Source organism: Spinacia oleracea, chromosome 4 (assembly GCF_020520425.1).
Source record: "Spinacia oleracea cultivar Varoflay chromosome 4, BTI_SOV_V1, whole genome shotgun sequence".
Taxonomy (NCBI): domain Eukaryota; kingdom Viridiplantae; phylum Streptophyta; class Magnoliopsida; order Caryophyllales; family Amaranthaceae; genus Spinacia; species Spinacia oleracea.
In genome coordinates this window covers 27,982,030-27,995,856 of record NC_079490.1, presented here as the reverse complement: position 1 = coordinate 27,995,856, position 13,827 = coordinate 27,982,030, and the positions used below count along the sequence as shown (strand labels likewise).

At 35.9% G+C, this 13,827-nt stretch overlaps 2 protein-coding genes across 2 annotated transcripts; both read right to left on the bottom strand.

The window, feature by feature from the left end:
- Window positions 1–793: 793 nt before the first annotated feature.
- Window positions 794–1,882, bottom strand: LOC130471415 (uncharacterized). The gene has a single exon (XM_056841526.1). It carries the CDS (start codon window positions 1,880–1,882, stop codon window positions 794–796), a length of 1,089 nt encoding a protein of 362 aa, XP_056697504.1.
- A 2,054-nt stretch (window positions 1,883–3,936) lies between these two features.
- LOC110779564 (probable protein S-acyltransferase 17) lies at window positions 3,937–13,140 on the bottom strand. The gene is made up of 10 exons (XM_021984050.2): window positions 12,648–13,140; window positions 12,453–12,546; window positions 7,625–7,719; window positions 7,352–7,519; window positions 7,196–7,268; window positions 7,060–7,112; window positions 6,521–6,612; window positions 6,380–6,432; window positions 5,177–5,302; window positions 3,937–4,576 (listed from the first exon to the last, which is right to left on the bottom strand). The coding sequence occupies exons 1-10, from the start codon at window positions 12,788–12,790 to the stop codon at window positions 4,298–4,300; spliced, it is 1,176 nt and encodes a 391-aa protein (XP_021839742.1). The 5' UTR covers window positions 12,791–13,140; the 3' UTR covers window positions 3,937–4,297.
- Between the last annotated feature and the right edge of the window lie 687 nt (window positions 13,141–13,827).

The following is a 13,827-nucleotide window of genomic DNA, read 5'->3' as shown; positions in this document are numbered from 1 at the left end:
CTTGTCATCCACCATCTGACGAACATCTCCAGAATCGGGCATAGGGCTTTCATTGTGTTCAAATCTGGGAGATGCACAGGATACATCGAACCGCCTTTTTTTGGAGCCATGAACATGTCCTGGTAGGGTGTCTCTACTGCTTGGGGGTTGAGCACAAAAGCCCTTATCTTCGCCGCGCTGACCATGAACCACTTGGAGGGGGTTTTGAGGTAGAAATTCATATCGTTGACATGAATCTCCGGGAAGGTTGGGATCGGTGCATCTTTGTAGACATAGTGGTTGGGAATGTGATCGCCGGTGTCCTCCATAACTGGGATTGGGAGTTCCAGAGGTAGAGGTTGAAAGGGTAGGGTGAAGTTGGGATTTGGGGTCTTGCGACTCTTGAAATATCTGGCTATGTATGGAGGTGGTTTGGAGAAATCGTTGTCCTCCGACGACTCGTCGCCGAAGTCGAACATGTCGGAGTCCAGATCGCTCGAATCCAAGTCGATCGACATTTTCAGTTTGAGAGTGAGTGGGTGAAGAAGGGAGAGAGATGGAAGTTGGATTGGTATTCAGATTGGAGGAGAGAGAGTGGGGTTTTGTAACTGTGGGGGGTTGGGAGAGGAAAGTGAAGGGTTTTGACTGATTAATGCTTTCATTGATTATGGTGGAGGTGGATGGTGTTTTGGCTGATGGGGTATTGATTGGTGGACTTTTCGGTGATTGAAGATCCGCCGTTGGATTAGGATTAGGTTTTTGTTTGGATGATGTTTTTTTTTCCGATCTTTTGATCTGCCTTGCCTTCATTGTTTTAGGCCCCCAGTTGTGTGTTATTCTCGATTTGGGCCACTAAATTTTGGACCACCTTCTTGACCAGCACAGGTTGCTTCCCACTTTGACCCATTTTCTTTTTCATTTGAAAACCTTGCTTCTGTTTAGGCGCCGAAATTTCTTGTCTTTTTTTGTTTCTTCCTTCCCCTTTTTCTGGACTTTTTGTTGTATTCTTACTTTTCCTTGTACTTTTTCTGTAGCTTGTCCTTTTGTTGGAGACATTGATCCATGGGTTAGGATTAATCTCCCCTTCTTCCATCAACGGTTGTTGATCCCTTTGGTTGTTGTCGCTGATTAGGGTTTCCTCATGGCTCATCTTTGCGCCGCTCTGCAGTTCTTTCCTCTGCTCTATTTCTAGCGGACATCTGCCCACTCCATGGTCGATGGATTGACATAGGGCACAAAAGAACGGGGTTTCATCGTAGATGATCATTTGTTTGAATGCCCCCAACCATACTGCTTCCTTCCTTTGCAACGCCAAATCTAATAGTACTTGGATTCTTGCAAAACGCACTCTGTTTTGCTCAATGGCTCTGTTATCAGTTTTTATGAAGGTGCCGATCTGACTTGCAATTTTTTGTAACACTGATACAGAATGGAACTCAATTGGCAGCTCCGGGAGGGTAATCCATACCGGAATCTTAGTGATTGTAGCTTGCGATGGCTTGAAACCCGGTGTCCATGGTTGCACTAATACCATGAAGTTAGTGATGAACCAGGGTCCATTCGATAATACATTCTCTCTATCTTCCTCTGATGGCAAGGAGACATTGTAGAAACCCTTCCCCAGGGCAATTAGTTGCACTGGCGACTTGATTTTCCATATTCTTTGCAGGGAACTTTTGAGAAACTCCACTGAGAACGACTTTCCCACCACTTTGATAATTAGGGAGTTAATCCATCTTACCGAAAGGGATTCAGCTTCTGCATATTCAAGGCTAATGAAAGCATCAACCTTAGGGTCGAAGTTGGGGGGTGGGTTGGCGGCTACAATTGGAAGTAGGGAGGCATGGGAGAACGAAATTGCGAAGGGTTCGGGTTGGTTTTTTAGGGTGGCTGCGTATGACATTTTTGGTTTGGGTAAAGGGGTGGAGGGAGGTGGTTGTTGGAGGGGTGGTTGGGAGTGAGTAACCGTAGACGAGAACCGCTGTGGGCGAATCGAAGGGCTGCCTGGTGGATCTGGCGGTTGCGGAGGGGGGCTCTCTCTCACTTTCTCTCTCTAGCTCTCTCATCTTTCTTTTTTTTCATCTTAAACGTAACATTTTAATAACATTAAATTTAGAGAAAACAGAAGATGAGATTTGCATATTAACATCAGATAGAGGAATATAAGATGAGCTCTGCAATCTGCATATTAACATCAGACAAGGAACATAGCCTCCAGTAATAAATGGCACAAAAGAAGTCTGCCAACAGCTATAGTAGCAAGAGAGTAGTAGTGGCAGAACCAACAGCTATAGTAGCTCTGATAGTGGTTTGAGCATAGTACGTACCCTATTACAGTCATACAAAAGCATAGAAACCTTAACAAAAATGACAAAACTTCACAAAAAATTATGGAAAAATCATCCTTCATCCAAATTATCACTTAGAGAGTAAAACACCCATTCCTTCAAATAATAGTATCTTCAAGCCTTTTGAAATTAAATACATACCTTTTGAATTTGGAGTAAAAATTTGCTATGAATTCAAAGAGGGGAGAAGAGAACACCTCAAAGGGGAGAAGAAAGCACCTCAAAGGGAAGAAGAAGTAGTTTGGGGAGGTGGTAATTTCTTTCGGAATAGCAATGGGTAATTTTTTCTTATTTTGATTTTTTTTATTTTTCTTTCGTACTACCATTTCACTCTTTTGGGCCTTTTGGCTAATTAGTTTGACTCAAGGTAATCAATTAATTGAATAATCTCAAAGAAATAATTAAAAAATAATGGAAACATTACTTATTATTATTAGTTAGTTTTAGTATATATATATATATAAATATATATATATATATATATATATATATATATATATATATATATATATATATATATATATATATATATATATATATATATATATATATATTTAAATTCATGTATGGTTAAGGGTTAGTTAATTATACGTGTTAATTTGCTAGAGAATTGAAGCTAGACCCCAAAGGGTGAAAAAAAAAAACTTAGACCCCAAATGGTGAAAATTTTGATAACTTGGACCCCTTTTGTTTCCTTATCTCAGTTAATAGTAGTTAGTAGTTAATAGTTAATAATTAATAGTTAATGATTAATAATTAATAACTAATAATTAATAATGAATAATTAATAAAATTATTATTATTATTATTATTATTATTATTAAGTTGAGTTGAATTGAATTAAACTGCACTTAACTGAATTGAGTTGAACTGAATGCACCTGAACTGAACTAACTGAACTGCAAAATAAGTCCTGAAACAGAAATTAAGCCAAAAGAACATGGCCTAAGAGCCATCAATTCAGTTCTATTTTATTCGACTTATTTTGACTTATTTCAGATAAAATAAGTTCATATAAATTCAGTCAATATAGGTTCAACAAAAATAAGTTCTTTTAAGATATTTTCTCACACAAATAAGTTCACTTCAAACAAAATAAGTTTTTTTTCCGGATAAAATAAGTTCAGATAAGTTCAGATAATATAAGTTCAGTCAAAATAAGTCCAATAGAACTGAGCCTAAGTTAAGTTTAGGCTCTGTTATATTCGACTTATTTTGACTTATTTCAAACAAAATAAGTTCAGGTAATATAAGTTCAGCAAAATAAGTTTTTTCCAGATATTTTCACACACAAATAAGTTTATTTCAGATAAAATAAGTTCAGATAAAGTCAGATAATTCAGTTAAGTTCATATAAACCTCCATACTTATTAGTTTCAAGCAAAACTCAAGCATCTTAGACAACGTATTCACTCACACTCAAAACGTTGAAATTTCTTATATTAACCCGGAAATAAGATGCACCCCCTCACATAAAAAGTTCACATGATCATGTACAAAGCATGTGAGTAGGAAAATAGCACACTCAGTGCCCGAGTGGCGAGAGCATAATACAAACCTGTGGCTGAATGAACAGCTTCATTAGCAACTGTTGTGAAATGCTATCATGTCAGCAGAAGTTACTAAACTTTCTTTAAATTTGTAAAAACAAAATTCTGAATGTAAAGTCATAGTAAGCAAATATATTCCCTAATATTGCTCTTCTTCAACATAAATGTACACGCCTTATTGGCAAAGAATGAAGTATTAACTAATACACTGTGGTTCAATCTTCAAAACCATCACCTCATGTTCAGACTAGCTAGCTCCTAGGAATGTATAATAAGCACCAGACATGAACACCTCTAGTCCTCTACGCCCCCATCCCTTCTTCTTTCGAACTGCAACTCCAGTGTTGATTGAAGCCTTGGAAAGCATATCAAGTTGCTAAAATGCAATGAATTATACAACAAATTTACAACGTTCTCTCTCTAACTAGACTTTTCTTTAGCTCGCATGAAGGAGGATCTTGTTGAAAAGGGGAAGATAACCTCACAAAGATTATGAACAATTCCTTTGTCGTAAATATTTATCTTTGACACCACCCCTGCATCTCTCAAAGGTGACCTTCTGAAATAGGATTTCCATTTGCTCTCCGGAGGCTTGCTTTCAGGGCTAAGTCCACTAATACTTTCCCTCAGGGCCATTGCACTGGCTTTTGCTTCATTTATCTTCCTCTGCAGGCTTATATAATCTTGCCACTTGTATGTCTGACCACGCAAAATACAAAAACATAAGAATTATGTCACGTAACATCTTTTTCTATATTCCCTTTTCCGTTTAATTTTGTTATTGTTGGGGGTGGAGATGGGAGAAGATGACTTCTGGTTTTCTTCTCAACCCAACCACCACCGTGTTAGAAAATTCATCAGTTTGCATAGCTAGAGCACCTAAAGAAACTGAAACTGAAACTGAAACTTCCACAATAAATCACTTGGGAAAACAAGCAGGATGGAGAAATTTATGTTATGGGGAACTCAAACGCTTATCATTCCATGTAGAAAGTCTAAGTTCAAAACCCTAAGCCCTCCATGATGCAAGTTGCTCACTCGTTCCTTAGGCTACTACAATTGCACTACTCATCCTGACATTTTGTATTTCTCTATCCAAGGACTTGTCTCAACCATATAAACCAGTGAATTTTAGTACTCCCCTCCCGATCTTTTAATCAAGGCTTACTGTTTGAAATGCTTCTTCATAAACTAAAACATAACAATTTGAGCCCTCTTCAACGTAATTTGAGAAGCATCATATGGTCCCAATGTTTAGTCTTCAAGTAATAATCAGTAATCAATGGATAGAGGACATACCTCATTTGTAGTGGTATTTGAAAGACACAGTTTTGTGTGGTAGCCGAAGAAAGCAGCCATTAGCAAAGAGACAATTGCAAGAAATACCATCAGAAGTATTTGAGTGTTATAGGAGCCCACCAGCCACTGTTTTAAGGACATAAGAGGATAAAAAAAAAAAAAAAAAATTACTCGTCTCAGTGCATAGACAGGGAAATTCAACACACTTCATCCAAGTACAGTAAGAATGGAAATAAACAGAAACAGTAATGCACTAATGCCAAATTTTCCCATTGAGAAGATAACATAATGGAGATGGTCTGTACATCTGATTCGGTTTTAGAACTTAACAGAAACAGTATATAATCTCTTTTGAGGCCTAAAGGTTATTGGAGAAGGAGAAAAAAACTAAGCTCAGCTTCAAGAAGGAAAGTGAGACCATGCTCATGAGGCGTCCCCTGGTATCTTCTAATGAGATTTAAAGTGGTGATGGCATTTGGAACTCTCTTTTTCTGTCTCCTAAATATTTGGTGGATTTCAGGCTCCCTGTTGTTGTAACTTCTTTGGTTATTGGTTCTGTTTATCTTTAAAGAAATGAAATGTAGATACTAACCACAACTTGATCAAGAATATTATAAAAGTAAATCAGATCAATTTACTAAGATCAAAAGCCAGAAAATGGTCATCCTAATATCCCATTCAAGTTCCAATTTGTGTTGAAGGAATCCTGATTTTACAACTACAAAGTAAGCTTATATATTGTTCATATGCCCCATTTCTTAGCTTAACCCATTCACTCCTCTTCAACTTGACCCACAAAGCCGGCAAGAAGACAGTTTTATTCTTCCAACCAGACAGACAAAAAATTTAACCCAACGCATTAAAAACTAGAAGAAACCAGGGCACAGTTAGATAGTTCCTTTTCCCCCATCACCTGCACCCTATGTCCTAACTTATCTGAATTTATTCTTCTTAACAAAAAAAATCCCCATATCTGCAGATATCCATCCTTGTTTCATGGCATGACAGAAGGGGTTAATGTTCCATTCTGCCAAGTCTTTCCCGTTATTCCGTTAATACAAAAGGAAGCCAAAGGTTAGACTTTCTTTTCCCAGGTATATGTAGTCTCCAGAACAAAAAGCATTGACTAACTATTTATATATTGGTAAATCATTTAAATTATCAATAAGCAACAGATAACACATGATTATTTAACCTTTTTACCTGTGCAAGGTGTGGAGCTAACCCACGGAATGAATTTTCTACACCATAGTAGACTGCAGATCACAAGAGAAAAAAGAATCTCAAATACAGTGCTACACAACCAGGTTCATAATGCAAGTTTCTCAAAATAGAGATATCAACCTGTCAAAACATATATTATCTTCATTTCCTTCAACCGACTAGCGAGAATAAAAATAATCGCAACAGCTCCATATAAACAAAGAAAGAAGTGCCTGCAAGAACACAAACACATGTTAAAGATGGAGACTGGACGTCTATTTTACTTCACTTTCCTTAGGTTCAAAGTATAATAACTCTCAACTCTCAAGCGATAGAAGAGTAACGCCCTAAAAGGGACATGTAATACACTGGTTCCAAACATACTAACTAAAGCATATAATACTTCCTCTACACTTCAAATTATCTAAGCCTTGTATTTAAATAAAATTATATTCATATAATAGGCATCACTTACGTAGCTCCATATATACCCCAAAACCCCGATATGAAGACAGACAGAGGACCTAGTTCAACAGCCAACTCCAAGTATGTCAAATTGCCATGTACATATTTAGAAGATTAGCAATGATCTATCGAGCAGCATATGCCCCATTTCCCCGCTTAATTTCTCTATCAGTTACAGCATAAATTTCTCAATTACTGCCCATACAAATACTCACCAATAAAGAAACGCCATGAAGTACCTAGTGTTTCTTTCTCCAATACAGTTATTCTGCAGGACAGAAAAAAGAATTTGTGTCAATAGAAATGAATGGAATCCATTTCTAAAAAAGCAAGTATGCAGAAGTTACAAACCATCCATCCACAGTGATGATCAAATCGCGCCACACAACGATCACACACACTGCAGTGCTTGGATCTTGCAGGTCTAAACCATCCAGAGATCTTGTTAATTTACAATTAGCACAAACTCCAAAGAAAACATCGAGAAAATAAGGTGGTGTGACTCACTTCGGGATTTTGCAAGTTGAACATTCTTTATCCGAATATATGACATTATCATACGGATACACGGAAATATACTGGGATACGTTTTTTGCAGTCACAGTTCCAGGATCGGTAAAGCTAGTTAGCAAAAAGAGTACAACACCAAAACCAACAGCCAGTATGCTTGTATACCTGCAAGAAAAACTAATATCTAAGACCAATATAAATAAATCATGATCAAAAGCATCAAAACAAGTAAGCATTCATCATTTATTTAAATTTCAGGTAGAATAATACCTATGAATTTCACCCAAATAGTAATTAGGGATGTAAACAAATGAGGATGTCACAATAAAGTAGTATGTTGTTGAAAGTATTGCAAGGTAAAAGATCTGCAAAAACAAATGTATTTCTTAAAACGATGGGCCCAATATTGTCAGTACGGATAGGCTCTGTCTTCAGGTTACACAAACCAAGAACATGTAAACTGCAGCTAATACTTCTACATAGAGGGAAAAGGGAAATCACAGACTTCGTAAAATTTGTGATGACGGATCTCATTGATACCTCAATAATTATCTATCAGCATTTAGCACCATTTACTGTAGCCTATATGTTTAATATTTCTCTAAAGTCCCAACCATCACTTTCCCAACATTTTTTATGAGATAAGCGAACAATTGTATTGACATCATCAAGTTGTTTTCAACCTTTAGAATGCTTGGTATGTCCACATGATAGCATATCAAGTGTTTTCAAAGAGTAATTTAGGTGCTTGGTAAGCCCACACGAAACATATCTCACACTACCTTTCAGATGAATTCTTTTTCTTTTTGGACGAATTAATACTTGTTTTAAATGACTACCTTTTGGATGAATTAATGTAATCTTGGTGGGGTTACAATGAACCAATTTGGATCCCGTCATAAACCCTAGTACGATCATCTGTTTTGCCCAAAATGAATAGACCTACTTAATCTGAAAACACACTTCTATCCTGCTCATTAGATTTCTCCATGGCATAGTACCCAAATAAATCACTATGAAACTAAAAACGTATTTATGCATTTGAACAAAAGGGAAATGACCACATTTCACATAGTGCATGAGAGGGGTTCACAAAACAACAGAGCAAGATCATTTTTGAATAAGGAAATTGCGAGCTTTGCAATCATCAATCAAGCTCCACAAGTTCCAAATGTCACAAGAAAATACAATATACATTTCTCTTTGCCTGGATATCATCGATTTTAATGCATGATCTTTACCATTGTGATTCATTGAAAGCGTTAACAAGTAATTACAATACGGTGAAGTAAGCAGCATAACTGTATCTAACGTGCCAATCAGCATTGGTATTAAACAGACACTTAAGCATTATGAAACACTCGCTAAGGAAAGGCAACATTTTAACTACAGAATTAGTCTATCCTGCGTCATAATTTAGGCAGGTAAACTAAAAACCAAAAGAATTTAAATGAAAGTGTAGCACTATTGCCTCTATCATCTATCTATTTGTTTGTATACATATATAAATAACCATAAGACAAGTGAGGATATCATAACAAGATAAGTCTGGATCAGAGAGCATTAGATGGTCAACATCCAAAGGGTAGAATGGGCACACCCCATGAAATGTCAGAATTTCCAATTTGCATCCTTTGATTAACGAGGGTATAGAAGTTGTCAAAACTCATATCTATATCACAGGACAACTGATTCTCTCTTTATCTGCTTCGTTTATCTATTTCCACTATACTACTGTTCAAAATTCGATGATTCCAGGCAAAGAGATATATATATATATATATATATATATATATATATATATATATATATATATATATATATATATATATATATATCAGGGGCGGATCCAGGAAATTATATATGGGGGTCCAAAAAAATTATATGATTTTATTTCCTTTTAGTGGCTTAAAGTTGAAAGGTAAATAATCGAAATATTATAAACGCCTTAATAAAATATGTATAGAATTTAAGAACTTTAATTTTAGATTTTCATAACAATAAAATATACCTAGTCCAAATTACAACAAAAACTTGACGGGATTTCAATTTAAAATGAAAACGAGTTTTTCACACTTTGAAAAAGATACTTTATTAAAATAATTGGCATTATAAATCTATATACGAAGTAATTAATTAGACATCTAAAAAGTTCAAAGTAACATGCAACTATAAGTCTATAAAAGTGAAGTATTACATGCATTATTAGAAGTATATCTTATGGAAATTCCGAAAACTTTTTGAAGAAAAAATAACACTACTATTTATTTTTTGGGTTTTTGTAAAGCAAAATCATAAATCATTATAGAAACAAAAACAATAAAAAGTGAAGAAGAAGAAACAATAATCCTTGATAAGGACTCGAACCCAGGTTGTTTGGGTAAAATATAAATCAAAGAACCACTAAGCCAAAGGTATTTCATTGTCATTATTGCAGGTTCATTACATATATTTTAACTATTTTAAGTGCAATTAATTACCTCAACATTAATTTAGCAAAAAAATTTGAAAAATAATGGGGGTCCCTTTGGACCCCTCCGGGGTCAAGTAGGTCCGCCCCTGATATATATATATATATAGGGTGAGGTTCCTATGAGAACCGTCCTAGGGTGAGAACTACTCTTATGGTGAGAACCTTTGTGCGTATTATTCAAACTATATGTGCGTAGTTTTCGAACTATGTGTGCATATTTTTTAAGATAAATTTTCAAAAAAAAAATTATGTGAATAAATATTTTAATTTCCTGAAACACTTAAAAAAGTTACGCACATTATATTTGAGACAAAATGCACATATAGTTCAAAAAATATGCATATTTAGTTCTAAAACTATGCATATATAGTTCAAAACATATGCATATTCAGTTTAAACTCTGAATTAAGTTATATCTCAAAGAATATACATACGAAGTGTAATCCGAATATCCGATCAACACTATGATCAACAACCTAACCTCAAGCTTCAAACATAAGTTCTCTACTGTAAACAATTTGCTCTTACCGATCACTAAACTAGAACATGAACCCCTCAAAAAAAAACATAAACTAGCACATAAAAACCCATCATCTTCTTTATCACTCCTCCCTCTTTCATCTCTCATAACGAATTTGTAGTTGCCTAAATTGATTCAACTCCCCGTATTGATTTAATTATTATATTAGTCACTAATCGACGCCGGCAATTATGAGCTTTGATTGCTTGGAGAATTAATTAGCAAGCAATTACGAGTTTTAATTGGTTGGTGTTTTGATTGCAAACATACCCCAAGCAATTGCATGTGATCTCTGGATTCGGTGAGTTCAAGATTTTCAGGAAATACGATTGAGACTGCAACCTCGATTCAGAGGGTCGGACAAAGAGGATAAAAGGAAATGTTTTTAATTCTATAAACACTTGTGAGGTGGATTAAAAAATTAACGATCAAGATATAAATAATGAACGATCAAGATTATAGTTCTCACCATAAGAGAGGTTCTCACCTTAAGGTGGTTCTCATGTGAACCTACATATATATATATATATATATATATATATATATATATATATATATATATATATATATATATATTGAATCAAGTGTAAGGGAAGGGCATAATAGGTAGTGAGTGATATTAGGTAGAACCGTAGAAGAAAAATTAGGTAGGTCTAGTAGAATGGTTATAAATACTGTTTCGTTAGATTGTGGGAGGTATGTTGTGAATTTGGTAAAGCTTAGGCTTTGGAGAGTGGTGACCTCAAGTCACTAAACCTGGAGATTGGTGGCCTCAAGTCACTACCTTTTGTATCCCCTTTTGTGTTCATCATCTTTCAAGCAAATTAATATTTTTCTGCCATTATTTTTATGCTCAAGAACATCAATTCTTTACAGCAACTCCCCTTCACTGAGTGTGGTTCATGAGACTCTTAGTTTAAGGGGTTAACATCAATTTTCCAGAAGATTTAGTTCATAGGACTCTTTTTCTCTCTTTGCTTTTATAACTTCAGATATAGATTTGGGGTTCCAATTAGTTTATGCTAAACCAAGATTTTTTTTTAATATCCTTAAACTTCACAAATGAGCTCTTTACTCTTCTATTTTACAACTTTCAAACTGCGATTTATTATTCAGATATCCTTGAAAGACGAAGTTTCACCAATTATAAAGCCATGCCTAGTAACACGGCTAGTAACACGTCTATACAGACTAAAGTAAGTCTAAGAAGTATACAAACTCAAGTGCACCAAAAAAATATTGGTAGAGGTCAGAACTCAAAAGGCTGATATGTTCCAACATTAGCCTATTAGAGCACTCAAGCTCTTCTTCCTTTATCTCTTCCATTATCTCCTTAATAAATTGAAGCTCCAACATCTATCACTCACTGAACAACGTTTACATCAGTATTACTAATACGTGCAACTAACAGATTCAATGGAAAACATTGTCTGTTATAGTTATGTTCAAAACATACATTCAAAAGTAAATTTTGGCTTGGATCAAATTATAGCTCTAATCTTCTCACTCCCTTTATGGCTCCTTAACCCTTCTACCTATACTTGGCATAATATGTCTAAAGGTGCCAATATAATTAGTGCACGTCTGAAAAAACATCAAGCACCGTTGTCCTGTCAGGAGGTGTGGGGTAAGGGAGTTAAGCTTCGTCCAATACCATACAGGAGCTTCATCCCTTCAAAGTTCAGCAACCCAATTACAGAAAGAACTATATAAGAGAACAGACAAATGGCAACCCGGAAACCCGCATTCAATTCTCCTATGGCAAGACTTCCATTTACTTTGTGTGTGATCAAACTAGAGAAGTAGTGGGAAATCCAATGAAAGAAGCAAATTGTAATGAGCTCTGTAGAAACTAAGCTGTGGAAAATACACCAAATCCAACTTCAAATACGATCATTCAACTCAACCAAAAAAAAAAAAAAAAGTAAGCATGATCCATCCCAAAAAGTTGCTTTTAATTTACCCCCATTTTCAACTCTTACAAACCCCAGAACATCAAAACTTCAATATCCCAATTAAAAACCAAGAAAACAAATCACAAATTCACCCAAACACACACACACACAAAGTTGAAATCACCCCAAACGTAAAGCTAATTAAATCACCTGTAATATAGGATTAGAACGATTGCAACAGTGGAATTCAACCGAGAGAACTGCATTCATACCTCGATCTCCACAAACCCATCCCACAAATCTCCTGAAAAATAATTCCAAGAAATCAATTAATCAACTAAAACGATCAATTCCAAAACCCCATTGAAGAAAATTGAAATGAAAGAGATATAGAGAGAAGATTACAGGAAATAATCATAGGCGCCAAAGGTGATGAAATTGTGAATGTGTTCAATAAATGTACCCTGGAAAATTGGCCATTGCCCACATAAGAAGGAGATTACTACTAACAGTGTGATTATGCCATGGCAGACCAAAGCCCACTGCATCGCTATTGAAGGAGGAGAGAGGATTGAGATTTGTGTTTTGGTTGAAGATTGACAGTACTGGGGTTTTTGTGGGGGAGTTGGGAGGTTGGTTTGACGTTTAGATGGGCGCAGAAATTAAATCGAATATGAAGACTTGATTTTCAAGGAGTTGTATGATTGCTTTTACATCAGTACTTACTGATGTTTACTGGAGATATCATTCCGGAAGAGATCTGTGTCACTGTGATTCTAGTTCTTGGATTCCAAAATTATTGCCTTATTGGGGATCCACAATAGCTGATGATGTAAAATTGTAAATTTATGCTCTGATGAGTGTCGTAATGGGCCTTGTGGCTCATCCAAACCAAAACAGTAAGCATAATGAGGAAAAAAAGATTAATGTAGCCATCTTGTTTTTTTATTTTTTTGATTCAAAAGAGGAAGGCAAGCTTCAAAAGGAAAAGAAAAACACAAGCAAAAAAAACAACCGAAAACAAAAAATCAGAACACCTACGGAGGAACTAGTCGAGGTAAAGCTGCCCCTCTAATATCCTCATCTAAGATACGAAATAAAACAGAAGGAATGTTTTCTAATACAGTGAGGTTGGTCTCTTGGACCACACCTTGATTGGCTAACCAATCCGTCACCCGGCTGCCTTCACGATAGACATGTATCACCTTCACTTGCCATCCTGTGTTCCATATCATCTGATTGCAATAATTTATGTAGTGAGCACACTCTCCTCTGCCAGCCTCATTATTCTGAAGCACTTGAACACACGCAAGGTTATCTAATTGTACCACCAAGTGCTTAATTTGCAGCTCTTTTGCTAATTTCAATCCTTTAGTAAGAGCCATAAATTCGGCCTTGAAGGAGGAACAATGGCCAAAGTTAGCCATAATGGTTGAGATCAACACTCCAGCATGGTTCCTGATAATAGCACCACCTCTTGCACGGCCAGGACAACCCTTAGCTGCACCGTCTGAATTGAGAGCGTACCAACCATCACGAGGAGTCTTCCATCGAACAAAAACTTCTGTTTTCTTTTGTTTCCCAT

What these genes read in the sequence shown, in the direction of transcription:
- LOC110779564 (XM_021984050.2), bottom strand. Translation starts at nt 12,790, where the DNA reads ATGCAGTGGGCTTTGGTCTGCCATGGCATAATCACACTGTTAGTAGTA. An exon ending in GTTCTAATCCTATATTACAG is followed by an intron (nt 7,720 to 12,452) that starts GTGATTTAATTA and finishes TTGTTTTTGCAG; the next exon opens with ATCTTTTACCTTGCAATACT. An exon ending in TTCATGGCGTTTCTTTATTG is followed by an intron (nt 6,613 to 7,059) that starts GTGAGTATTTGT and finishes GTGTTCTTGCAG; the next exon opens with GCACTTCTTTCTTTGTTTAT.
- LOC130471415 (XM_056841526.1), bottom strand. Translation starts at nt 1,882, where the DNA reads ATGTCATACGCAGCCACCCTAAAAAACCAACCCGAACCCTTCGCAATT.